The sequence below is a fragment of the Antechinus flavipes genome, chromosome 5 (assembly GCF_016432865.1).
Source record: "Antechinus flavipes isolate AdamAnt ecotype Samford, QLD, Australia chromosome 5, AdamAnt_v2, whole genome shotgun sequence".
Classification (NCBI taxonomy): domain Eukaryota; kingdom Metazoa; phylum Chordata; class Mammalia; order Dasyuromorphia; family Dasyuridae; genus Antechinus; species Antechinus flavipes.
Window position 1 is genome coordinate 42835771 of NC_067402.1, and position 26277 is coordinate 42862047.

Here is a 26277-nt window from a genome sequence, read left to right on the forward strand (position 1 = left end):
AGTTCATATATTTAAATTTTAAACATATTTGGCATTTTTTCAATCAGTCTCCCTCAGAATAGATTATGAAGGTCGTCCTTCCTCAGATTTAGTTCAGACACAAAATGGTCTGAGATACAAAGTTAAAAACATAATTAGGAGAACTTTTGAATATCTTGAATATTTTTATTTATTCTTATTAAAAATAACATTTTTTAACATCAACATAATTTTTTCCCTAGTATTTGTCCTTTAAGCATCCTGCATGATAAGTGTTATTTTTTTTTTCTGAAGCAATTAGGGTTATGTGACTTGCCCTGGGTCACACAGCTAAGAAGTGTTAAGTGTTTGAGATCAGATTTGAACTCGGGTCCTTGTGATTTCAGGGCTGGTGCTCTATCTACTACACTAACTAGCTGTCCCTCTAAGTGCTATTTTTTAAAGAAAAAAAAGAAGAGGAAAAAAAATCAGCATAATTGATCAATACATTGAAAAAGTCTGAAAGTATGTGCCATGTATTTAGGATGGGAGGGCCTTCTCATATCTTGTTTTGAGCCAACTGTGTGTACTTTGAAAAATTGTTCTGAACAATTACTAAGTATTGCAAATATGTATTTGTTGCTATAATTCCTTTTGTAAATTATATTTTAGATTATACTCTTTATTATACTAGAAGGAATATTGAAAGCTACCATGACACCAACAATTCCTGCCCCCAAATCAGTGGTCCCTAAACAACATGGGCTTCTTTCTTTTATTTAAGTTTTAAGCTACAACTTTTTGTTTGTTTTTATTTTAATTTTTAGATTTTCTTGGTATCCCCAGTGGTTGACACAGTGCTCATAACATTGTAGTTTATTTTTTTATTGTATTATAATTATTATTATTATTAATTTTTTGCTGAGGCAATTGGGGTTAAGTGACTTGCCCAGGGTCACACAGCTAGGAAATGTTAAGTATCTGAGGCCAGATTTGGATTCAGATCCTCCTGTCTTCAGGACTGCTGCTCTATCCACTGCACCACCAAGCTTCCCCTAACATTGTAGTTTATTAATGCTTGTTGATTTGATTAAATATATACTAAAGATGAAGATGAGAGATTGGCTATTATAGTAATATAGTAAAAATAATAGTTTTGATGATGGAAATTTGATGCTGCAGGTACCACTCTTGGAATTAATAAGGTAAATATGTCCATACTTGGCTCCTTTGTTTCAAACCATTTCAGATGGCAACTAAACAGTGTAAACTGGGCAGCACCCATATAACCACTGCCTATTATGACAGCCTGCTAGACAAATATGTAACCTTAACAACATGGGACAGACTCTTAAATTGAGGGGCAGCAGATGGACCCAGAGGATAGAGCATTTGCTCTGGAATCAGGAAAATTCATCTTTCCGAGTTCCCATCTGACCTCAGACACTTACTATCTGTGTGACTCTGGGCAAGTCATTTAACTGCTTCGATTTCCTCATCTATAAAATGATTTGGAGAAAGATGGCCAATCACTCTGTATGTCTGCCAAGAAAGCTCCAAAATGGGATGGGGCCGTGAAGAGTTAGACATGACTAAAAATGACTGAACTCTTAAGCTGCATCGACTTTTTATAAATTATTGTTTTATAGTTTAATATACAACTTAGTGTGAAGATTATATGAAAGTCCATTTTGGGGGCGTTTTCCATTACTGAGTTTTTCCATCATCTCTTTACTTAATAACTACCACCATAAACCTCTAGTAACAAATCGAGTAGAAAACTGTTTGTAACGAACTATGAGTGAGAGGAAATGGGTCACCTTGGGTCCATAACCAAGGCTGTTTTGAATACTCTCCTTCTCTTCTTAGGATCATAGAGTATAGAGACTTAGGGGGGACCTGAAAATCCAGCCCCTGATGTTTAGAACCTAGAATGTGTACATATTCACGGGCTTTTTTCCGCCTATAGTCAAGTCAAATCAACAAGCATTATTAAGCACTTGCTGCTTGCTGAACTAAGCAAGGCAAACATAATCCCTGTCCCCAAACAACTTATAGACCATTGATGGAGAAAACATGCAAAAAAAAAATCAACTCAAAACTATGTATGGTCTTTGTTTCTTGACGGAATCCTTTTTGCTAAGTGGATCCATGCTCTTATTGGATTAGGGACTTTTCCTTTTTCCTCATGCCATGTGACTCTTATGCATGATTTTCTCAAAAGTTTCTTAGAGGGGCGACTTAGAGGTGCAGTAGACAGAGTACCAGCCCTGAACTCAGGAGAACCTGAGTTCAAATCTGGTCTTAGACACTTAACACTTTCTACCTGTGTGACTTTAGGCAAGTCACTTGACCCCAGTTGGCTCAGCCAAAAAAAAAAAAAAAAGAAAAGAAAAGAAAAGAAAAAAAAGTTTTCTTAGAGCTCAGTGAGATCCTTCTTACAGATGGCCTTCTTTCTGGTTTAAATGGAAGCTCCTTATGGTGCAGTTTGTTTAATTATTTTATATTTGTATTGTTAGCACCTAACTCTCAGTGCTCTATGGACTGTGTTGTTTTAAGGAAAATGCTTGCTTGAAGCAGAGCTCTTTTTATAAAGAATCCTGAAAGCCTCTTTAAGAGTTTATAGTATCTGGCCTTATTAGAACACCAAATATTTCCCTGCCAAAGGTATGAGGAAGTACCAGTAATAAGATGATCAGGGTTAACTAATAGACTGCCAAATATAAAAGCACGTAATGTACTAGTCCTGGGGCTGTCGTTTTTATTTTTTTTTAATTTAAATAAATTAAATATTTTATTTGATACCAGAATTCTTACCTCATCTCTACTTCCATTTCTGTGCCAGTTTAAATACTCATCCTCAGAGTTTATTTGGAACATTTTGTGAATATATGGTTCACTTATCTCACCAAACTGGCTCCTTTTTACCTATACATAACTTGACAGAATGATACGTCAGTTTTTTACTTGTAACTTTTTGCTGTTATTAATTTGGAGGATGTATTTGTTGTAAGTGCTTTATGATATATTTTCATTCAAATTAATATGCATAAATATTGAGAATTACTCCAAAGATCTAGAATTAGCCTGGTTTCTCAAAAAATAGGGTTGGTATTATTTTCAAGAGACAGACTTGGGCAAGAGAAGGAAATGGAGTGGTATATGCATGTCAAAAAGCATTCTATATTAAATATTTAATAATAGCAACAATAAAATACTTTAAAATGTGTCAAATATTTTTATGCACATTATCTCATTTGAGCTTCATAATGATCATATCAGACAGATACCACAGTTATTTCATACTATTTTACAGATGAAGAAACTGAGGCTCAGAGATAAGTGACTTGCCTGTAGTCGTCAAATAAGTGTCCGAAATGGATTTTGTATCACATATTCTGTTTACTATGCCACAATTCAGTTTATCAGGTTTAAGGATTGAACTTTGAAAGGTGAAAGTTGTAATGAATACATAGTTTTGATTAGTCTTCACTAGTCAAGGATAGTCTGAAATTATTTGAAAGGTAAACATTAACAAAGTGGTAATGAATGCAGTAATATTTTAAAGGGTGTTTTTAGCTGGATGGCAAATAAATTGAATTAATTCTTTGATGAGTATATTTTCAGTAATGGCTCGTGCAGTTGTACATAACAGGTATCATCGATAAATATTTGTGGAATGGATAAGTTCTACATAGGTTCTTAGAATTTGAGATTGAGAGGGAGAAGACCAACCCTCTCATTTAACATTTGAGGAATTTGTATAAGTGATTTATTCAAAATCACAGAAGCCATAAAGAGCAGACACAAGTTTGCAAACCAAGGCCTCTGACTCCAGAGTTAGTCGTCATTCCTCTTCCAACCCTGAGACGGAGTGATTTGCTTCCCCTTTTTTATTCACATTTAAACATTCAACTAATTTGATGATGGTGATGGTGATGACGATAATAGCTAACATTTAAATTGTACTTATTATATGCCAAACACTGTGCTTTACTATTTGATCTTGATCCAACATCCTTGGGAGGCAAGTGCTATTGTTATCACCCTCATTTTGCAGATGAGGAAAATGAGGCAAGCAGAGGTTAACGAAACTGTCCAGGATGACACAGCTAGTGAGTGTCTGGGTTTGGATTGGAATCCAGGTCTTCTTGATGAGATGCAGTGCTCTATTCACCGAATCACCTGGCTGCTTGAATTTAAATTTGCCCCTTTAAAGTGGATGCTAAGTATATCTGACATTAATCAAGTCAGTGAATAGTTGCATTTTGCTGATATTCCCATCCCCTATTAATGAAGTTTTGTTTGAATGGACAATAGTAACTAATATAGGGGCAGCAGGTTCCAGTAGAGTCTGGAAGACTCATTTTTTTGAGTTCAAATCTGGTCTTAGACACTTAGTACCTATGTGACTCCGGATAAGTCATTTACTCCTAATTACCTCAATTTCCTCATCTATAAAATGAGCAGGAGAAGAAAACAGTAAGCCACTTCTGCATATTTGCCAAGAAAACCCCAAATGGGATAACAGAGAGTCCAAAAATTAAAAATGACAAAACAAGAACTTGTAACTTTAAAAAAAAGTATATAGAATTTTTTTTTTTTTTTACCATTATAGATTAGTTTCTTCTTATAGTCTGTACAAGGCACATATGTGGAAGAATATAGGTTTCTTGCCTCTGAAACTTTTGTTTGTAAGTTGGGAGAAAAATTTAAATTTAATTTACTAACAATGCTTTTGAAAGCCTTGCATCCCAGGGTTTTTTTTTTTTTTAATTTTATAGATCTTTTCTATATTTATATATATTTATATATATTTTTTCTTCTTCTTTTCCTCATTCTCTTCCTCTTCTTCCTTTTCCTCCTCCACTTTTTCTTCTTGCTTCTCCTTCTCTTTCTACCCCCTTCCCTCTTTCTGCTTTTCCTCCCTTTTCTCCTCTTCCTCTCCCATCTTCCCTCCTACCGTCCTTGTCAAAATGTATCATCTCTCTTCCAAGAGATCAGAATCAAACTTCACTTTTCATCCTGTGTTGCTGCAAATATTAATCACGTCAGAAATTCCAAAAGTCTTCAGTACTTTTTCTTCCCTTTCCAGTATCAGTACAGTATTAATCATGCCATTTTGACTTCTTGGTTGCTCTTTTAATTTTCGCCAAACCTTTTTTAAAAAAGTCTGTCCCTTGAAATAGACAAGACTTTTATTTAATATGTCACTGATATTTCTGAAGCTCCTTCTCTGAAACAACAATAATGGACTATCATTGTTCTTCATTTCTAAAACAAAGCAGAAGTTTCAAGTTCTTACTCTCCTTTCCATTAAGGTCAGCCCTGGCAATTAAAGGGACTCTATGTGGTCTTATAGCAAGTTTCCATAAAGCTAGCTATATTGCTCTTTTCTCTGTGGGCATTTATTTCTTCTGCCTTCTGTAGAACCTTCCCTCTTGGTTACCTGCTAGGATTCCAGCAGTCTGCACGTCTTTAGTGACCCTGAGTTTGCTCCTTAGAGGAAGGAAAAATATATCCCCTAATGTAATGCTGTTAGGAGCAAAGAGCTCTGTTAGGATTTGCTCAGGAGAATTGCTGAGAAGCAATTCAAAACTTCTTTCCACAAAGCTTAGGATGCTTTTTAGACCATTTCAGGAAAGCATTTGCTTTTCTTGTTGTTGGAAGGGAAACAATAGATGGGAAAAATGGTTGTTTTCTGAAGTGGATGTGCAGGAGAACTGTGGCTTTCTTTCTTTGTTCAGTCAGCACATATTGGTCTCCTCTACTTTCTTTTCTCCAGCCATGAAATGAGTAACTTTGCTTTGTTAACCATAGTGATCTCTTAGATTACGGAGTTACCCTGAGAGTTTGCTGGGGGAGTGGGGAGTGGGAGGGATATAGAATGCAGACCAAACCCCAAAGTGCCCTTGGCATAGAGAAGCAAGTATACAAGTAGGACTTAGCTCTTTATTGCATCTGTGTTTTTGAGTGAAATAACACAAACATCTTTGTGTTTTATTTTGAAATAAAATCAAAGGCTTCCTTCTCTGAGTTTTGTTATCATGCAACTAGAATCCCAGTTTTGCTAATCCTCCCCCCCCCCCCAGTTGCTTAACACAAGGTGTGTGTGTGTGTGTGTGTGTGTGTGTGTGTGTGTGTGTGTGTGTGTTTCTTCAGCACACCCATAGGAAACCTGTCACCTGAGGAAGTTAGGCAATCATTTACCAAGGTGACTTGCCCACAGATTCCCCGCCTCCAAACAGGTGTAGTAGCTGTTTAAGTATTGGTCTGAATTTCCCTATGCAGTTGCTATGAAACTTCAAGGAAGGTACCATTAGCCAGGGTTCCAGAGGGGAGAGAGGTTGTGGGAGAAGACAAAGAGCAAAAGGCTTCAAAATTGATGATTTCCTCTCTCGTTTTGCTTTTGGAATCTTAGCTAGAATTAGTTTCAAACTACTGGCTGTGCTGTGTTGTACAAGGCTAGGCAAGGTTTAGGGGGAGGTGATGGCTTTTTCCCCAATGATCCCCTTTCCTCCCCCATCCTGACTCCCATCTACCCCAGGCAGTCTGAGATTCCCTCTTAGGCGAAAGAGATTGAAGGTGTGATAATATAGCCCTTTGCACAGATATATCACCCGGGATGTTGGCAAGCCATGCTCCCTGCCCAGGAGAGTTTCCAGGCTGCTGGGAGTGTGCTCAGGTCACTGTACAGATGGCACCTCCAAGGAGGTGGCTGGGAGGCATCCCAGTGCCAAAGGCTTAGGACAATGATCCGACTTTAGCAATGTCATTGAAAGAATTGGGAAATAAAGAAGAGTGCTTTGAGTATGATTGTGACAATGAACCAAGAAAACCTGCCCTTGTTAAACATGACAGCCTGGAGCTCTTGGAAGAGGGTAACTATGTTACTTTGTCTTAAACTTTCTTTACTTTTTTCTTTCCCAATCCTGATAGACTTGAACATTAGTCTCTTTTTTCTAATTAGCTATTTGCTACCTCAAATTAGTTTCTTCTGTCTTCACGGTGTAAATTGGATTAAATAGTGCCTATAATGTTTGTTATTTCAAGAATTAAAAAATAATTTTTAGGAGGTGAAGGTTAGAGTATATATGAAAAAATGCAGACCAGAGTCAAAATACAAGAGTTCTTTCCTCTCTAGTTGGTCTTATAGGATTTTTACTTCTGACAGAGTTCTTAACCTGTATCTGTGAACTTTTAAAATATTTTGATAGCTATGTTTCAGTATAATTCAATATAATTGGTTTTCTTATAGAGATCTTTTATATATATATATATATGTGTATATATATATATTTTTTTTTAAGTATAATACATTAAACATTATTCTGAGAAGGGGTTTACAGGCTTCAGGAGACTGCCAAAGAAGTTCATGATATGTAAAAGTTTAAGAACTCATGCATTAAATAGGTGTTTTTGATTAAATTATGCTTTGTAATAAGAAGTCATAGAATTCTTTGGGTAGAATGTAGAACAGGAACTCCAGCACAATTTATACAGTCTTGCCACTTGTATTCCTAGCACCCAATACCTGAACATAATAATTAATTGTTGATTCCTTTGGTTCCTAGAATTGCGTCCCTCTCTTTTACCTCTAACAAATATTAGGGCAACCTCTCAAAATACAGATTTATGGTTAGTATGTTTTAAGACATACATGTGATTTTTATTCAAAAATATGTTTACAATCTTCAGTGTTTTCAATCATAACAAGGAAGAGGACAAAGAGAAATCCAGCTACAGGATTGGAGGTAGGCTCTAATAAAGTCTGGCTCATTTAAGTTGATAGAGCCCTTTATATTCAAAAAAGTGGGGGAAGACACCCTTATGGCAAATTCAAGATATCACAGGGATGAAGGCTTTGCCCTGAGATCAGAAAGGATTGAACTAAAAACCTTGCAGAATTATGACCAACTTAGATTTGTTTCCTAAAACAAGTAACTACATAAGGTTGACCAGTTACTTATTATTTAATTGATTCTAGCCATATGATTCCCTTCTCATTTTGCTCCTTATCTCTCTAAATAAAATGATTTTTCACATATGATAGTGTGTGAAAAATAACATTTTCTTATATAATGGTATGCAAAAAGTAAGATTTTCCAAATACAATCCTGTATATGAGTGATTTTAAGATAAAATTATGTATATGAAAAAAATATGGACTAACTGGTGGGATTTTTTGTTTGATTACTTTTGCTCTACTTTCAGGCCTACTAAATAGGTATCTAAGAAGTTCTTCCTGATTGATTTTTCTTATTTAATGGGATTGAATGTACGTTGTGAAACTGAAATAATTCCTTTGGATTTTTTTATTTGGGGGGGGGGAGCTCAATCTTTTTTTTAAAGGCTTTCATTTTCTTTAGAATTCAGTTTCCCCTCAGTCTTTTAGTTCTTCCACCCCATCTCCCACTTTGTTTAGTCCCAGTTTCCTAAAGCTTTTTTCCTGTGAAGGGCAGAAGGCCAATTGAGTTTTCCTTGGGAATGGGTCTGAAAGTTCTTTAAACTAGAAGGACTGGTATGTCCCTCATTCTTGTCATTCAAACTGAGTTCCACCTCTGTTATCTGATGAACTTCCCCCCTGTGCCATTAGTTGCTACACCATAAGCTAGGATCCTGAGGACATCATTTGGATTTGTCTGTCTCTCTACCTTGCATAGAATAGGCACCCACTAAATGGTAGACTGCACTAGATCATAGATAATCCTTTTTGTCATGTCTAAGATCTTGGGAGTATCACGATTGGGAAAATCTTTGTGTTTTATTTGTTGAGTTGTTGATGATGCCATCAAATTTAAAAAATCTGATAGTGATTCAAAGGGAATTTGATGCCTTTAAAGCTGCTGTGGGTGCTGGTGCCTCAGCAAAAAAAAAGGGGGGGGGGAAGAGAGAGGAGAGAGATACACAGTAGACAGAGAGACACACAGAGAGATATTTTATAACATTTAGCACGTATTCTGTTATAGCTCGAATATCCACAACTTTTTCTCCAAGAAAACTTAAGGAGCATGATTTTTGTACTTTTCTGTTTCACTTGTCACAACATAACTGTTAAACCATTTGTTGAATTGCTAATTAGTGGCATTGGGGATGGCTGTCGAGCTGGAAAGATTTGCCAGGAACATGTATTATATGGACTTTGGAGATTGGTAGCTCAGATCTTAGACCCTGCCAGAAATTCGTAGTGGAAGCCAGAGAACGCAGAATAGTTCTTGGCTATAAACAGTTTTGTTTATAAGTTGGATGAAAGAGCATTTGGCATAATGGATAATGGGCAGATTTTTTAGTCTCTAAGAGGAGGAGGAGTGGGCGCTGTGGAATTAGTTTTGGATTCTGTGAGGCTGTAGGCAAGTCACCTAGCTTCTTGGGCCTCCGTTGGGAACGGGAATGGGAAGGTTGGAGCAGGTGACTTCTAAGGCCTCTTTTGTATTAAATCTCCGATACTGGATCCTATGTGAAACCTTACAAATCATAAGCTCTCACAAGCAGAGGAGATTCTTACCCGAGAATAAAACCACATCCTAAACATCTTGGATATTTTGTTAAAACTTTTCTTTTTTTAACAGTATCTATAATAGCACATGTGTTCCTTTGAACATTCTGAAATTTGAGCCTCTTGTCCTCATTTTTCCTCATCCAGATTTAAAGTGTATAAAAATTATACCAGTCTTAGGGAAGACAGTAGATGGTGGGTGGATAGTATATTGGGACTGGATTCAGAAAATCGTGAATTCAAATCTGGCCTCAGAGACTTATTAGCTGTGTGCTTCTGGGTAATTCACTGAAGTTTGCCTCACTTTCCTCATCTGTAAAGTGAGCTGGAGAAGGAAATGTCAAACCATTCCTGTGTCTGTTAAGAAAATCTCAAATTGGATCATGAAGAGTCAGACACAACTGAAGAATGATTGAATAGAGAAGACAATTTTTATGTGTGAGAGCATACTAGCCTTTTATCTCAAAGGGTGTTTCTCAGGTTTGGTATATGGAATGCTTTAACATCATTAATTATGCTCCAGTGAGGAATTTTAAAAAAGAAACCTCAGTATAGGGACAGAACCTTGAAAATCTATCTGAATGTCCTGGAACCCTGGGTAAGCAATGTGTCTGTGCCCGAGCACAGGGGGACATTTCACATGGAGCCTTATGTTGGATCCAAGGCTGGAGAATTAAATGAATAAGTAAATTCCTAGAGAATGAGATAGATTTCCCTGACAACTGATTTCCCCTTAAAGGGAAGGATGCAGGCTGGGAAAGCCCAAACACAGGCTCTCTCTCCTGGAGCCCTGGGAGTAATCCAAGTGTGTTCTCATCATGGAGGCGAGGCAGACCAATAAGCCACTTGTGGAGCTTGGTCATGTAGCCTGAGAGTGGTCCCAAGGGGGGGAGGGTGGGAAATCCGGAGGGTTAGGGTGTGAATCACCCCTGTTTTGTTCACTGTCCTATGAGTCACCCTGTTACTATTGGAAATTTGTTAAGCTATCTCAGTTGACCAAATATTTTGAATATGGTTGTCAAAAGATCTGTTTTTAAATTCTGGTTCTACCCTTTACTGTGGCTTTGGGCATCCTATTTATTCTCTCTAGGTCATAATTTATCTATCAAATGAATGTTTGAAAGTCTGTTCTGGTGCTAAATCACTGATCATTGAATGATATGATGATCCTAGAACTTTCAGGGTGAGTCTCCATATAGTTTCAAAGATATGAGTTGCTTTCACATGCTATTCTGAATCCACCCTACTTTCCAGATATTTAATTTCTCTGTTGACAAAATCAGTACCTATATGACACAGTGGATAGAATATTAGACCTGGAGTCAGGAAGACTCATCCTCTTGAGTTCAAATCTGGCCTCAGACACTTACCAGCTGTGTGATCCTGGGCAAGTCACTTAACTCTGTGTGCCTCAGTTTCCTCATCTGTAAAATGAGTTGGAGAAGAAAAGGCAAACCACTCTAGTATCTTTGTCAAGAAAACCCCAAGTGGGGTCACAAAGAGTCAGACATGACTTAACAATTGCAAAATATGATTCTATTGTTTTTTTTTTTTCTTTCTTTTTTTTTTTTAGTTTGTCTTTTAGTTGTCTTCATTATCACTTCTATATTTAATTCTCAGTAATGATCTTTTTTTAACCTATGCTGACTTGGCTGACTGTTGTATCCCCAGTTCTAGGCACATAGTAGGTGCTAAAGAAATGCTTGTTGATTGATTGTCCCCCTACCAGACACCTTCTTCCTGAGTTCTTATATACCTTCCTGTCTCCCTCCTTGAAATCTCCATGTTTCTCAGTTTATCAAAAGCTGCCTTTTCAACAGCCTCCTTTCAGAAGGGAAAGTTGTCTGCTTCCCAGTGGCGTGTTAATGACTAATGAAGAATTACTAGAGAGCCTCTTCACTACTCTTAGAAACTGATCTAGCTCTCCTTTCTGGTAGGGAGACATTACTAAACAAATATTATTGAATCTCCAAGTACAGATAAATTGAGACTGATAATTTGGCGTTGGGATTTATAGCTCCCTAGCATTCTTTTGAATTATATTCATCAGAGTTTCTTAGGAGTTCCTGTTAATCAGAAACCAGAACAGACCTGATATTACCTTGTTAAAATGGCAGTGTTTGTGCCAAGAGGATGTTTCTAGTCAACAATCTTGAGAGGCCTGAACAGGATATTTATCTCTAGGCTTTATAACAGTGTATTCATTTTGTTAAAAAAAAAAAAAAGGTCATAAAACAATTTCTTCTTTTCATTTCATCTATTCACATTGAAATTTGCTCTTTATAAACTACTGGACCGTCTTCCTTTCCCAAGAAAATTTTCATTTTATGATCGGGCTGTCCGTACAATGAGCTTCTTCTAACTTTTTGCTACAAACAGCAGAATCTTTCTCAGGATGGCCACCCAGAGGTCTCGATGTGAAACTGGCTTGGTTTGCCCATTCTGCTCAAGAAGTAAAGGATTATTTAAAAAGAAAAAAAAATCAAAGGGCTATTTTTTTTGTTGGACTCATGGCAAGACATATTGGCAGCTTTTGCTGAGCTTACTAATTTAAGATTTCACAGGGGCTTGAATTACATGTGTGAACTCCCACTGACAATGCAGATTGAGGTTTACAGTCAGAGAGGGAGTTGTCTAAAAGTCTGAAAGATGAAGCGATTTGACCACACAGTGATTATGTGTCAGAAGCAGGATTTGAACGCTTAAAAAGCCTATAGTGGTCAAAGTAGTGAAATGGGGTAACATTACAAATGAAGGGAAGTAGGGAAAGGAGTCCATGAAGAGGTTGATAAGTCTGTGAAAACTTGTATCACCTGCCTCCTTTTAAAAAACTTTTTAATAGGAATAGTAAAAACATTGACTTTTGAGACCCAGTTATAAACATCACAGTCAGGATGGGATAGTCTGTTTATTTATAAGTTTTTGTGGATAGTGAGCTATCCTTGTATTGATGGTCTGCTAAATTTTGGTAGAAAATTTTAAAAATAAACTAATCTTCCTCTTCTCAAAAATTGAAAAAAATGTTGCTGACAATTATTTTCTAAAAATCTATTGAATGTTTAATCAAGATGGAGGTTGAAGCATTATGGGTATATTCCAGATTAAAAAAAATATTGAAAAAGCTAATTTTAAGATGACAAATTATATAAATTATTCTGTAGCATTATTACTAGAATCTATTGTGACATATGGAAGGAACACTGCATCAAGAGTTGGAATACCTACAAAAGTCACTTTAATCATTCCTTGCCTCAGTTTCTCCATTTGCAAAATTGGTCCCATCTTTCACTATGATTAATCTCTAGTCCATTCTAATTCTAAATATAGTATATGGTCCTAAGATATATAGCACTGGTGTCTGTCCATGACTTTAGGGATAGTGTGCTGCAGAAATACAAACCACAAGAAGAGCTTACTATGAACAGATTTGTTAAAACTTTGTAAATGTGATTGTTTTTACTTTTTTTTTTAACCCCAGTCTTTAATAGGGCATAATTTGGTGCAATATATAAAGCACTGGATGTGGAATCAGAAAGACTAATCTTCCTGAGTTCAAATTTGACTTCAGATACTTTCTTACAGTGTGATCCTGGGCAAATGACTTACCTTTCTTTACCTCATTCTCCTCATCTGTAAAATGAGTTAGAGAAGGAAATAGCAAACCCCTCTGGTATCTTTGCCAAGAAAATTCCAAATGTAATCACAAAAACTCAGTTACAATGTATGTTAAGGCTTAAAGACTAAGAGTCTGCACATGAGTAAGGAGAAGTAGTTACTTCATTTTCAGCTGTTTTTCTACCTATCCTTATTTAGAAGGACTATTACCATAGCAAAATATTTATTGAGTCAAGTTCCCTAGAGGAAAAAAAAAACAAACAAACCCAAAAAGAAAAAATTGAAGTAGGCCTTTTTCTCATTCCTTACCTTCCAGCCCAAGGCATTCTGGGGAAGCAGAAAGAGCCCTGAGCTTGGATTTTGAATTCTAGCTTAGTCACTTTGTACTAGCTTTGTTATCTAGGGTGACCTTTGGAGCAGATGACAATAACCTCACATCAGGACTTCTTAACCAATTTTTTGTGTCACCTTTTATCATTGTGGTGAAGACAATTCAGACATTTGTTTTAAAATAATTTAAGAAAATGTTAAATTTCATTTTTTTTGTTTAGTTTATTTTGTTTATGTGTGACTCTTCATGACCCATTGGGAGTTTTCTTGGCAAAGATACTGGGGTGGTTTGTCAGTAGCTTCTCCAGTTCATTTTACAGATGAGGAAACTGAGTTAAAAGATATATTCAGGGTCACACAGATGGTAAGTGTTGGAGGTGAGACTTGAACTCAGGTCTCCCTGACTCTAAGCTTGGGGGTCTATCTGCTATGCAACTTAGCTACATAAATTTCATTTAGTGATTAGTAAAAATAAAAATGTGATTTCTTTCTCCACTTCCAAGTTCACAGAACCTTGATATCTATCTCTGGATCCTTTAGGGGGGCTTCTGGACTCCAGGTTAAGAACCCCTTATAACTAAAAGCAAACTAGTTCATCTACACCAACCCCTTCATTTTATAGGTCAGGAAACTGAGATCCAGTGAGTTGAATGGCTTATCTAGGATGCATAGGTAGGAAATCTTCAGTAAGGTGCTGACTTCAGGGTTTAAATGCGAATTCTGATCTAATTTGGATTAGGTCACCTTCCACTTACCACTATATCACCTTCCCCTCCTTTACCTGGCCTTCGGCCTTCTCACTGATACTCTGTCTTCCAACTGTGGGTATCTTCACTGGCTCTCTCCTATATCTGGAATTCTCTCCTTCCCCATCCTCTGCCTCCTCACTTCCCTGGCTTCCTTCAAGTCTCAGATAAAATCCCATCTTCTGGAGGTGACTTTCCCCATTTCAATGAATTCCCGACCTTTCTCTCTGTTGATTATCTCCCATTTCTCCTGTTTATCCTCATGCTGTCCTCTCCATTAGAGAATGAACTCCTTGGGAACAGAGACAGTCTTTTATGGAAGAACCCAAATCAGTCTATTAGCATATGTTTGTTGAGTGCTGAGGTCCGTATCCGGGGTCAACTAGCCAGATGATGTCTGAGAAAAATGGGATCTGAGCCCAGTTCTTTCAGTTCTGCTCTCTTCTTCCTACTAGGTGCTCCTTCCTAAGCTAGAAATTCCCAAGTGGTAGCAATCATCAATGGTTCCTACTAGATGCTCTTTCCTAAGCTAGAAATTCCCAAGCAGTGGCAAACATCAATGGTTTCACAAAGGGTCTGGATTTTGAAAATCGAGGAGAAATCATATAGGCAGAGGAAGGGTAGAACTTTTCTGGGAAGGGAAAAGTTTAAATGCCATAATTTCACAAAATGATGATTATCTTAGTCTGAGTAGAATAGAGAGCTCATATTAGAAAGTCAAATTGGGGCCAAAACACGGAATTCAGTTCAATTCAACAATTATTAAGTGGGAATCTGAATGTCAGCTTAAAGAGTTTTGGATTGTATCCTGTAGGAAATTGGCAGGGATTGAAGTTTTTTGAGCAGGACAGTGACTGTCTCTGAGATGAGCTTATTGAACAAAATTAATTTGACCATAGTGGGAATGGGGGAGAGTTTGGCGCTACAGCAGTCAACTAGGGAGCATCCAGCAGGGGTTCTTCCAGGAATAGCCCTGGTACCATATTCAGTTTGACCTTGTCAGTAGCTTCTTTTCTAGAAACCCTTTTGCTTTTCTGGGATCAGTGGTTGTCTGTCCTCATTAAGATGCATTAAAGCCATCTGTAGGCAAAGGGATTTGGGGTTTCTGGAGGCACCCCATTCTACTTTTGGACAGCTCAAATAGCAAACAAGGCCATCCTCCTGCTGAGTTACAGTCTGCCTTCATGTAACTTCCATTCATTCATTGGTCCTGGGTTCTGAACAGTTTGAAAGAAGTCTGAAACAATAGAAAAGGGCAGGTTAAAAAAAAGTGATCTAAGCTGACAAAATGTAGATGGAGCAGAAAAGAAAGAATAATGGGCTGATTTGTTTTTGAACATTCTTTCAACAACACATGATTTCTCTTCTGTGTGGGTATGGCAGTGTTTTCTATTCTGTACACAAATGAAAACAGGTGACTATTTGTGATTGCCTCCCAGACTTGTCTATCATTAGCTAAAAAACTTTGCTCAAGCAGAACTCTTTCCCATCTTCCATCTACCTCTGTCTGTCTGTCTGTGGATTCTCACTAAATGCTTGCTATTATTTTTGTCCCTGAAAAGAAATGCCTCTGAAGTCACTTTTCTTTTGTTTGTTCCTCTTCCTTGAAGTCATGAAGCAAAATTAGCATCTTATTTCTTTTTGAGGTTGCAGTTATTTCTAGAAAAGTGTCATGTTGGAAAGGTGCATTACATCATGGGCTGTGTCCTTCAACAGCCTCCTCCTGATGTGGTTTAGGTACCACTGCCTGGTGCTATAAAAGTAGGCACTTAAAATATGGAAGGAGGGGAATTGTGTTAGTGATCCACCACTGATTATTTCAGTCAACAATTCCTTTTCCTAGACTGCCAGTGACATTGATGAGAACAAGATAGGGTCTCCTCTCCTTTTCCTCTTTCACAAGTCTTATAGAAACATAGCCTGGGAAAATATGCCTTCGAATATTATTGATATAATTTCTCCACCTCCATTTAAGCCTACATATGCCTATTCCTCTAGAAAGATGCCTATTTTTCTCTAACCAGTGAAGAGGAATTCACAACTTCATTTGATAGTGTTAACACATTTAGAATGGAACATTTTAAACTAAATTTGGAGAAAAGTTTCTGGCTAAAATGTTTTTACTGTTCAAATTAACTCCCTGAATTACTTGAACTTAAAACACTTTGTTTAAAGATTCCTGTACCAAAAGTCATTCAGTTCTGGTCATCATCTTCTTATTGCTAGTTCTGTTCTCTTCCTCCCTGTCCCCAATTCTTTTCTATATGTCTTATTTGTATACATATTGGTTTTTTTCCATTAGAATTTAAGCTCCTTGAAGGCAGGGATTGTTTCATTTTTGTATTTGGGTTTTGGGCATCTATTTAGTGTCTAGCATGTTGCTTTCAATTGTTCAGTCTTTTTCCAATTGTGATTCAACTCTTCATGACTCTTATTTGGAGTTTTCTTGGCAAAGATACTGGAATAATTTCCCCTTTCCTTCTCTAGCTCCTTTGATAGATGAGGAAATTGAGGCAAACAGGGTGAAGTAATTTGCCTGGGGTTACACAGCTAGTAAATGTCTGAGGTTGCATTTAAACTCTGACTTGGCACTTATTCATATATCACCTAGCTGCTTCAGAAGGTATTAATTAGTATTAATAACAATATAAACATAAATAATAAACAAAATAAAACAATAAACAAAATGACATTTAATTCCTTTCTTCATTAAAGAAACTCGATGATTAGAAAATTTTTATAGTTTTCTTATGGTGTACAATTTGGTTTTATCAATCAGTAGGTTCCAAATCTTCTAAGCAGACTGGGCTATGCTGTGATGACTTAGCTTATTCAACACTTTGACTTTTTCTAGACTCTGTCATAGAAGCAATAACTTCATCTGAGTTTTAAGGACATTGAACTGACTTTCATTATGAAGCACTCAATGGCTTCTCTTTCATGGTTGGAATCATCATACTGCTTGGAAATTTTATTGGTCTATGTAGAATTACTTGGTTATAATGATCCAAGGATTAGATTATTGCCTATATTTTAATTACATTGAAACTCTAGAACTGAAAGTCATTTAGTCCAGCCCTTAATTTGACCCATGAGGAAACTGAAGTCTGAAAAATTTATTTGCCTAGGGCCATATACATAGTAAGTGTCAGATGTGGAATTTAAATCCAAACCTTTCGATTCCATAGCCATGTAACACTGCCAGATAATGGATAGGTAGTGAGTTTTTTTTTTTTTTAATGTGTTGACCCTCTGGGGCTAATATTTATTTGAACATGAACAAAATCATCACAGGATAGATATTTTTCTATAAATTCACTTCTACAGAGGTCTAACAGGTTAGAGGCCTTTCAAAGTTTTCTTGATATTTTGAATATGCGGGGGAATATTTTAGCCCTCTGTCTGTCATACTTTTCTTCTTTCTTTCTTTTCTTATTATCAGAAATGCTTGATTTATATACTTATTTTACATACCTGTATTCCCAGGGTCACAGAAAAATTTCTTGGGTAGAAAGAGGTTAGAAATGGTGGGTAGTGACTTTGAAAAAAGCATAATTTAGTACATATAAAATTGAAATATTATTATGTGCCCCTTTTTGAGGAGAGTGATAAGTTAGAATGCTAGTAGTGGTAAATCCAGTGCCTTGCACACAGTAAACACTTAATAAATGGTTTTTGATTGACCAGTTATCCTGAGATATAAAAACCTTTGCTCTGGCTAATTCTTTGAGAAAATTTAATTATAGATGTTCAGATCTTAGTAAGTCCCTTTTCATCTTCTGGAAAGTCACATTTCAAGTAGTTTACAGATGCCAAAAAGCTGTCACTTACCCATTTGCCTCATTTCAGTTGTGGAAATACAAAACATTACGTATTCTCTTATGAGTAAAAGTCATTGTTCACAAGCCAAACCTTTGTCTTTATAATGATCGGGGATATTTATTCTTTGCCTGATTGTCTATTACCCTGAAGCATTTTCACATTTCTTTTCACACAGGTTACCCATATTCATAAATAGGTTGATGACTTTGGCCATGGTGACTCTTAATAGCTTTATGTGCTGATAAACTCCCTTAATAAGTTCTGTAGAAGTTCCCAGGAAATATATCTTATTGCAAAAATAAGGTGTGGTCATCCCTACTTTCTTCCCACACCTCCAAATAAGAGATGCTACTTAACCTGTGGATTTGTTAAGTTGTCAGACTGTGTATGATTAGAATTGTCTTTTCATTAGAAAGAATCAGTTTTTCATTGATAGGTGCTTATTGCTGTTGACCCTCAAGACCCATCCTCTGATAAAGACTGTTTGATCTGTAGCCTTTGAAAGCCAAGTGAATGTTGGATCCCTGGACTATATAGATGGATCAAGTTAAGTGGAGCAAATGGTTGCTAAGATGGGAACCTTTCCTTCTATCAATCTTGTCTTCATTTTCCTTAGGACCTTAGTTCAAAGGCTCACTCTCACTAATCCATCTCTGTGATTTTTGTCACTTAAATTCTTAGGGTTTTAGTTTCCTTTTTCACAAAACAAGGGGATCACAAACTCTAAAGCAGTGATTACTTCATAATTCCTTTTGGAAATTGCTAACATGTCTTTCCCAGTTAACATTGAGCTACCAGAGCTCAGAATGCTGTTTTGCTCATTGGTGACTTACTCATTTCTTCTGTTGACTTTGATTCTTTATATTGACATGATATATTAATTTCCCTTTCATTTATATCTAATAAGAAATCATTGGCCAACAAAAGTTTTAGTCTGTACTTAAGATTTGAGCTTTGTAAAGAACTTCCAATATAGAAACTTTTTCAAGCAATGTAGATTGACAACTATTCTGTAACTTGAAATGGGCATTGCTTGGGTCACTGACAGTTTAACTGACCAGACCATAGTCACACAGTCAATATGTGTCAAAGATTGTATTTCACCTCAAGTCCTCTTGGCTCCAATGGTAGTTCTTTATCTACTCTACCTAACAGATAAAAATAATGGCCTTTATACATTTGAGCAAATGCTGTTCCTTCAGAGAAAGATGTGAGCACATTTTGCCCTAGTTACTAGTTTTAGTTACTAGTATGGTTGGAGGTAACATATGAATAGTAACATAAGAAGCAGTATATACTAAAAATGGCGCACATTTAGCTCTTGATTCATGTTTGTTTATCGACTAGAAATAGAAAAAGTCAATTGATTTGCTCAAGTTCACACATTCAGTATGTATCAAAGTTGTCTTGAATCTAGTTATTTCTGATAGTAGCTACTCTCATTTTCCTAGCTGAGGAAATCAAAGCTTCAGGAATTAGCTCAAAGTTCAAGTTCAATAATCTTGGTAAATATCTGGTAAATAAAACCAGTGATTTGGTCTCAAAAATTTCAGTGATGTTCTCCCTAACATGCTTGCTAGCCATGCTCTATCTTAAGCTGTACCAAGGCATAATATCCTAGTTTTATGTCATGAATACTTCATCCTTTTCAATATATAGATACTTGTTTCCAACTAGACTGTGACATAGTTTCATGGGGACTGCACAGAGAATGACTACTTAAAGTAATTTGAACTTTATTAAACACCAAATTAAACACCTTCAACCACCATCAAGAAGTCCCATTGACTTATTCTTAATTGAAACTCTTGTCTGACATTAAGAGAAATGGGCTGCCTTGGAGCACCATGCTGGAACAAGCCATTTAATCAGCCAAGCTTAACTCCCTTAACAGAATGGTAGGTTTTTAGCAATAAAAATGCCCACCAAAAAATGAAAATGTGGAAGATATACGATTAGCTCTTGCTTTACAACTCTCTGCTTTCATTTTTCTTCCATTAATTAGAAATCTCCCTGGAGGATCAGATTTAGAATTGGTTTCAAGGTCATTGCCTCCTTCAAGTTGAAAAATAACCATTCTATCAGCTCTGCTTTCTCCTGGGTTATTCATTAGGACAATATCTCTGCTGGCATTTAATAAAATATTTAGAGCCATATCCCATTTCAGGCCAACATTTTGCAGCTCGTAATGCCTTTGACACTGACTTTGTGACATGTTACAATTCTCAGATGTCTCCCTTGATTGACTGCTGAATTTAGATTATTTGGAGCAACTAAACTAAGGCTTAAATTCTTCCAGTCTTACTTTATCAATGAGCATGTATTAAGTGCCTTTTGTTCGAGGCATGATGTAATGACACGGGGGTCTAAAAATGAAGGCAGTTCCTCCTTGCAAAGAGTTTTTATCCTATTGGGAGAATACAATATGTTTGCGCATATATAATATATATGTGCGTAATTATATATGTATAGATGAAAATATAAAGAAGATAAATAGAAGGTAATTTGGGGAAGATTAGGAAAGGCTTGTTGAAAAAGGTGATGTTTATGTCTCAAATTATGCCCCTGAAGGCCCTGAATCCATTGTTTTCCCCAATCCTCTTCCTTCTTTTTTCATACTTAAAAAGAGGAAAAGAAAATAATTTCAAAACAAAATAAAACAAAAGCAATGATTAGCATGCTTAGATCTCTAAATTGACAGTTTGTTGAATTTCCCCTCTTTTGGAAGATTATTTTTGGAGGGAAGGAAAATGGAGAATAATATTTCCTCATTGGTTGCCCCTGTTCCTCATGGGAACTTAACAGCTTGCATCCACCACTTCTGGTCCCCGTCTCTCCTTTCTCTTCCCTCTCTTTTGTGCCCTACATAACTCCCTCTTCTCTGCAACAATTTCTCAATACTTTGAAAAAAATAGCTTATCCTCCTTGAAAAAAGTTCAAGTCTCTTGTAGCTGAAAAGTGATGTTGAGTCTTGATTTGATTTAAGACAGGTGGCCCTGTGTGTGGAATCCATACTTAATTGTGTGTACTAATTATGTAGAAGGCTGTTGGCACAGTGGATAGAGCTCTGGGTTGGAAATCAGAATTAATTTCAAGTATGAATTCAGCCATTTAGTGTCCATGTCATTGTGGACAAATCATCCTCTGCCTCAGTTCCCTCAGCTGTAAAATGGGTCAATAAGCACCTACCTTACAGGTGGTGTTATAAGGAACTAATGAAATAATTTTTATAGAAGTACATAATACATAGTACTGGTACATAGTAGGTGCTAAATAAATGCTTATTCCCTTCCTCCCTCACTAATTACCTGATGCCTCAGGTAATGGTTTCATGGTGTTTTTGTTTGTTTGTTTGTTTCAGTTTTATGTGCTGAGAGAGTGGGCCAGATGACTAAAACATACAATGACATAGATGCTGTGACACGTCTTCTTGAGGAGGTAAGCTTTTCTAGGGACTTGGGTAGGAATAGTTTATAATGAAAACATTGTTATATACAATTCTGTGTGGGGAGTGGGTGGGTTGGGGTGTATTTTGTTGTTTCCCTTTTTAGTAAAACAAGATAGAAGTAGAAATCTTTTGATACACAAATTCTGAGAATTTTAAAAAAAAGATATCACTTATAAAAACACTTTTATAATACTGTGTATGTATGTGTGTGTTTTTTCTATGTCTGAGAGGCATACATGAGCAGAAGAGGGAAGGATGAGATTGAGGATTGGCAGTGATCAATCATCCTTCCTGAATTCTCTATCTCTGTCTCTTTCTCACACATACACACAAAATCTTCCTTGACCCCCCTTATGCCCACTCTTATACTCTCACCTGCTATATACAGTAGTAACTTTCTGAATTGATTGAATGCTCTCCAAGGCATTTTGAGAAGCAGCCCTGGTCCATTAGAAAAAACACAAGACTTGCTAAGGAAAAAGACCTGGATCATCAGTCTACTTGGCAGTCAGGGAGTTATGGACAAAGCAGATCACTTAACCTTTCTGAGCCACAATTTTCTTGTCTAGAAAGTGGGGATGACACTGACACACTTGACTACTTTGTAGAGTGTTTTGAAGAAAGTGCTTTGTCACATTCTTGTGTTTCAAACTCCAATGCTTAACTATACCAACTTGAAAAATAAAAACAACTATAGAAAACTATAAATTATAGACTAATAATGCAGCCTTTTGCATGTTTCTCAAAAAAAAATTCCTCTTCCCCTTTCCCCAAATATCTTATTCTCTCATTTACATTACAGTTTAATATATTCAAATATTTTCCTGGAAGATCTGCTTCCTCCCCTTTTTATTATTAAAGAAATAAATATTAATCATGTTAGATAATGTAAGGAAGAGGAAAAATTCCCTTTTCTTTTAATTCTTTCTAACTTTCCCTCATATTTTATTAAGGAAGGTGAAAGTAGCTTTTTTCTCCCTTAGTTCAATTTAAAAGAGAATGTAGTACAGTATTATCTTTAAATTGGAGCGATCAGAGAACCTTGAAATCAGGAGAGAATTCTTTGGTGATTTTGGTGATTTTCTTAGTGATTTATTTCTCATCAGACTTAAGTCCACCCTCCCTTTTCAAATGAGATATATAAACTTTTATCATTAATTTAATCTTTATCAACAGGTGTTAGAAGGCTTCCTGCAAGCCCGTATTTTATTTTGATGATATTTCAAGCAATTAACAAATATTTACTAAGTACCTACTATGTGCCAGTCACTGTGCTCTGTGTTGGGAATACTTATCTACAAAAAGAAGGTTTTCCATTTTACTTATTAGAAGAACCAGTGAGACAATAGGGTGCTTTTTAAAAAATGTCACAGCTCTGTCATGCCAAATTACCAGTGAATTGGGGTAGAAATGTTTGCTATACTGCTGCCTTGAATTTGATCTAGGAGGAGCACATCAATGTCAGGAAATGAAATTTGGCACACTGAGTATTCACCAAAGCTTAACCAGCATCAGCTCCTTAAAACTCATTGTTGGTAAGCTAATGGTTGGCCAGAGGTTTTAAAAAATTGAGGAGAAGGACCAATTCACAGCCCATCTCTGACACCTGTGATTCTAGGCAAATACTTGGTGTCTCAGATCCTTCATGTTATCATCTCTCAGTTGGGAAGAATGTTACCTGTAGATATTCTCCAGAGAGTTGTGCTCCTCAGAGGTGCTGATGTGTATGAGGCATATTTTCAGGCTTTCTGTAAATGCTTATTTAATGTAATTATGTAATTACAATGTAATTCACATTATATCGCTCTTTCAATAATTTGTAATTTTGATTCTTTCTGAGAATGTCATGTTCTGTAACTGCTGAAATTCCTGAGAGAATACTAGTACGGCTAAGACTTACGGGGCAGTGGATAGTTATCACCCCTCTGCAGTTTCTCTCCAGTCTTTAATATGAATATGACACCAAGACACATGTCCTTCTCCTTGTCTAGGTTTGGGCTCTTTGTGTTCCTCAACTCCGTTGTTTATACTGAGAATTTCATGGAGGAGGCTTTGGGGAAACACTTTTTTTCTGAGTGGTGCCTTCAAGGCTGCATTTTATTCTGTGTCAAATGCTTTTTACAAGATCAATAAATGATAAACACAGGAGGAACTTATTTTGTCCACTTCTCAACAGTCAGGTTTCTATATAACAGTAAAGTTGTGGTCTTAGGCAGAAAGTCATCTCCAGAAAGTCTGCCTGCTTCTTCTCATATTTTATTGAAGATACTGTATACATCCAGAGACCATTTCTAAAGATTTTTAAATGAAATTATAATATTACCTAGAGATAGAAGCATATAATTGATAGTTGTTGATGTCTTTTTTTTTTTTTTTTTTTTGGTCCCACCTTAAAAAAAAAAAGCAAAAAAGACCTGTGATTTTTTATATTTTTAATTTTGGGAGAATCTTCCTTCTTTGAGGTATTTTCAAATTGATGTGAGTACCTTTAACACTGAGTATCATGCAACACAGAGATAGTTTTGTTCTTTCTTACTTTGATTTGGTTTTGCTGCTTTTTCTGATTTAATCCTTTAAAATTCTATTACCACTTTATTGTACAATAACATACCGGATGATAGAGACCAAATTACTTGGGTCTGTTCTCATTACTATCGAGTATAGATCATTGTAAAAGTGTCAGCCCATTTTTTCTACATCATATCTATTTGTTGTCCTGTTCCTGTTTTATGACATGCATATAATCTTTCAGAGAAGGACAGAAAATAAAATATTTATTTAGTGCCTGCTGTGTGTTAAGCACTGTGCTGAGTACTTTTCAAATGTGATTTCTTTTGTTCCTCACAATACTCTTATGAGGTAGGTGCTATTATTATGGACATTTTGTAACTGAGGAAACAGATATAGACAAAAACAAATGGTTAATACAATTTTATATTGAAAAATTTTAAAAATGTTTATTTTTATGCTGGGAACATAAAATTCAAATTCTGATTTGGCAAAAGCCACTAAAATCAGTGTCTAAAGCCCCCAAAGGGAATTGTCATCTTTTTTTCACTTAAAAAAAGTACAGGAAGCATGGATGGACAATATAGAAACAAATTTTAGAGCCAGTAACTTTATTTAAGTACACCAAATGGGAGTTCTTGTGGTCAATTGCATATGACTTCTTGTCATCTTCAGATTTGTTGTTTGCATTGACTTTTGTCCTTTCCATTCAGTAATTTGACTATTTATAGACAATTGATTCTAAAATTAGTTCTGTATCCTTAATCATCTGTTTCTTTTCTGTCAAATTATTAGCAATTTAATTTTTTGTGGTGGATCCAATACCTTTTTTATTATTATAACTTTTTATTGACAGAACATATGCCTGAGTAATTTTTTTTACAACATTATCCCTTGCACTCACTTCTGTTCCAACTTTTCCTTCCTTCCCTCCACCCCCTCACCTAGATGGCAGGCAGTCTTATACATGTTAAATATGCTATAGTATATCCTAGGTACAATATTTGTGTGCAGAACTATACAATCCAATATTTTTTAACTCACTTCACAATAGTGTTTGATACAGGGTTGTAAGTCTGCCAAGGAATCTGTAAGTCCTTCCCTCCCCTTATTTCTTAAATATAAAACCAAGTTTCCCCCTGAATTTTTTGTCATTCTTCTCTGAACATGAAAGTCACCAAGTATCAGCGTGTGTTTAGAATCTTGTCATTTTCTTCATAGACTTTCTGTACTTCATCTTCTAGAATGGATGCTGCCACAGACCCAACAACCCGAACGCAATAGGAGGATTTCTGCTTTTATAGTGCAATGGTCCTAGTCTGAAATTCTGCCCTCAGTGCTTACTGCGTACATGAACCCTTAACCTCCCTAGGTTTTCCTTATCTCACTTTCCTTAACTTCATAATGAGTGGTTTGTGCAGTAAAGATTGCTTTCACCCTAGATCTCTGATTCTATGATCATTTTCATAAATGGCCTGTATTATTTTTTGTACATCACATCTTTTGTTCTCTCATACACAAGGATGTACAAAGCAAGATGACCAAATAACTTGTGAGGGGATGTTTCTCATTGGCTTTGGGTTCACAATAAAGCCATCTGTGCTGACATTTTTATTCATTTTTCTGGGAGAGAACCCCTAGATACAAAAACAGGGGCAACTTCCTTGTTTCTTATTTTCATGTAAAGTAAGGAAATTATCATGGGCATGAGCCAGTTCTTTCCCCAATGCTTTTTGTCTTAGTGATCCATTGCTCAAAGCTTATGCATTAGAAATGTCAAGATTAATTTAAATTCCTGTTGTAAATAGATTTAAAAACCATTTAATTTTTAAATCTTTCTGTCTCCTTTTCTGCTATTTTACTATCTTTAGTTATGGAAGTGGGAGCCTGAGGACCATTTTATATTTTTATCTCTTTCCCCAGTAGCTGGATTCAAAACATTTTACAAAACCAAGCTAAATAAACTGAGATATTTTTAAAGGGTTTGGTACTTAGTAGATATTTAATAAATGTTTATTTTCTTTCCCTTATCACCTGGAGTCCCTTTCATTTCATTGGGGAAATAGCCAAAATCCAATCTATTGTCCAGCCTGCTTGTCAAGGCCTATCTGAATTGATGACCTGCTGTCATCTCCATGCTACTGTCATTGAGTAAGACCTCTGTAGGACATTGTGGTTTGTGGCATTTTCCCATTACTTAATTGTTTTACTCTGGGAGTATATCATTCAGTTCATAATTACTAAAAAGCACTAAAATAAATGCTTCTGCCTTCCCCAGAGAGCTGTCATTTTTCCTATTTAAAAATTGCAGTGTGACTGTGGATAAACTAAAAGTGAATTCTGGAGTTTTGTCA

At 36.2% G+C, this 26277-nt stretch overlaps 1 protein-coding gene across 9 annotated transcripts in view; it reads left to right on the forward strand.

Annotated features, from left to right (window-relative positions):
• Window positions 1–26277, forward strand: part of TRAK1 (trafficking kinesin protein 1) — a 231307-nt gene that overhangs the window by 154554 nt on the left and 50476 nt on the right. For 7 of the 9 annotated variants that reach the window (XM_051961235.1, XM_051961231.1, XM_051961232.1 and 4 more), the window contains one exon: window positions 21329–21405. In XM_051961235.1, coding sequence (XP_051817195.1) covers window positions 21355–21405 — 51 coding nt within the window. In that variant the 5' untranslated portion in view covers window positions 21329–21354. Of the gene's footprint in view, window positions 1–6629; window positions 6840–21328; window positions 21406–26277 lie in introns of those variants that run through there. The other 2 variants (XM_051961233.1, XM_051961237.1) reach the window with 2 other exon arrangements.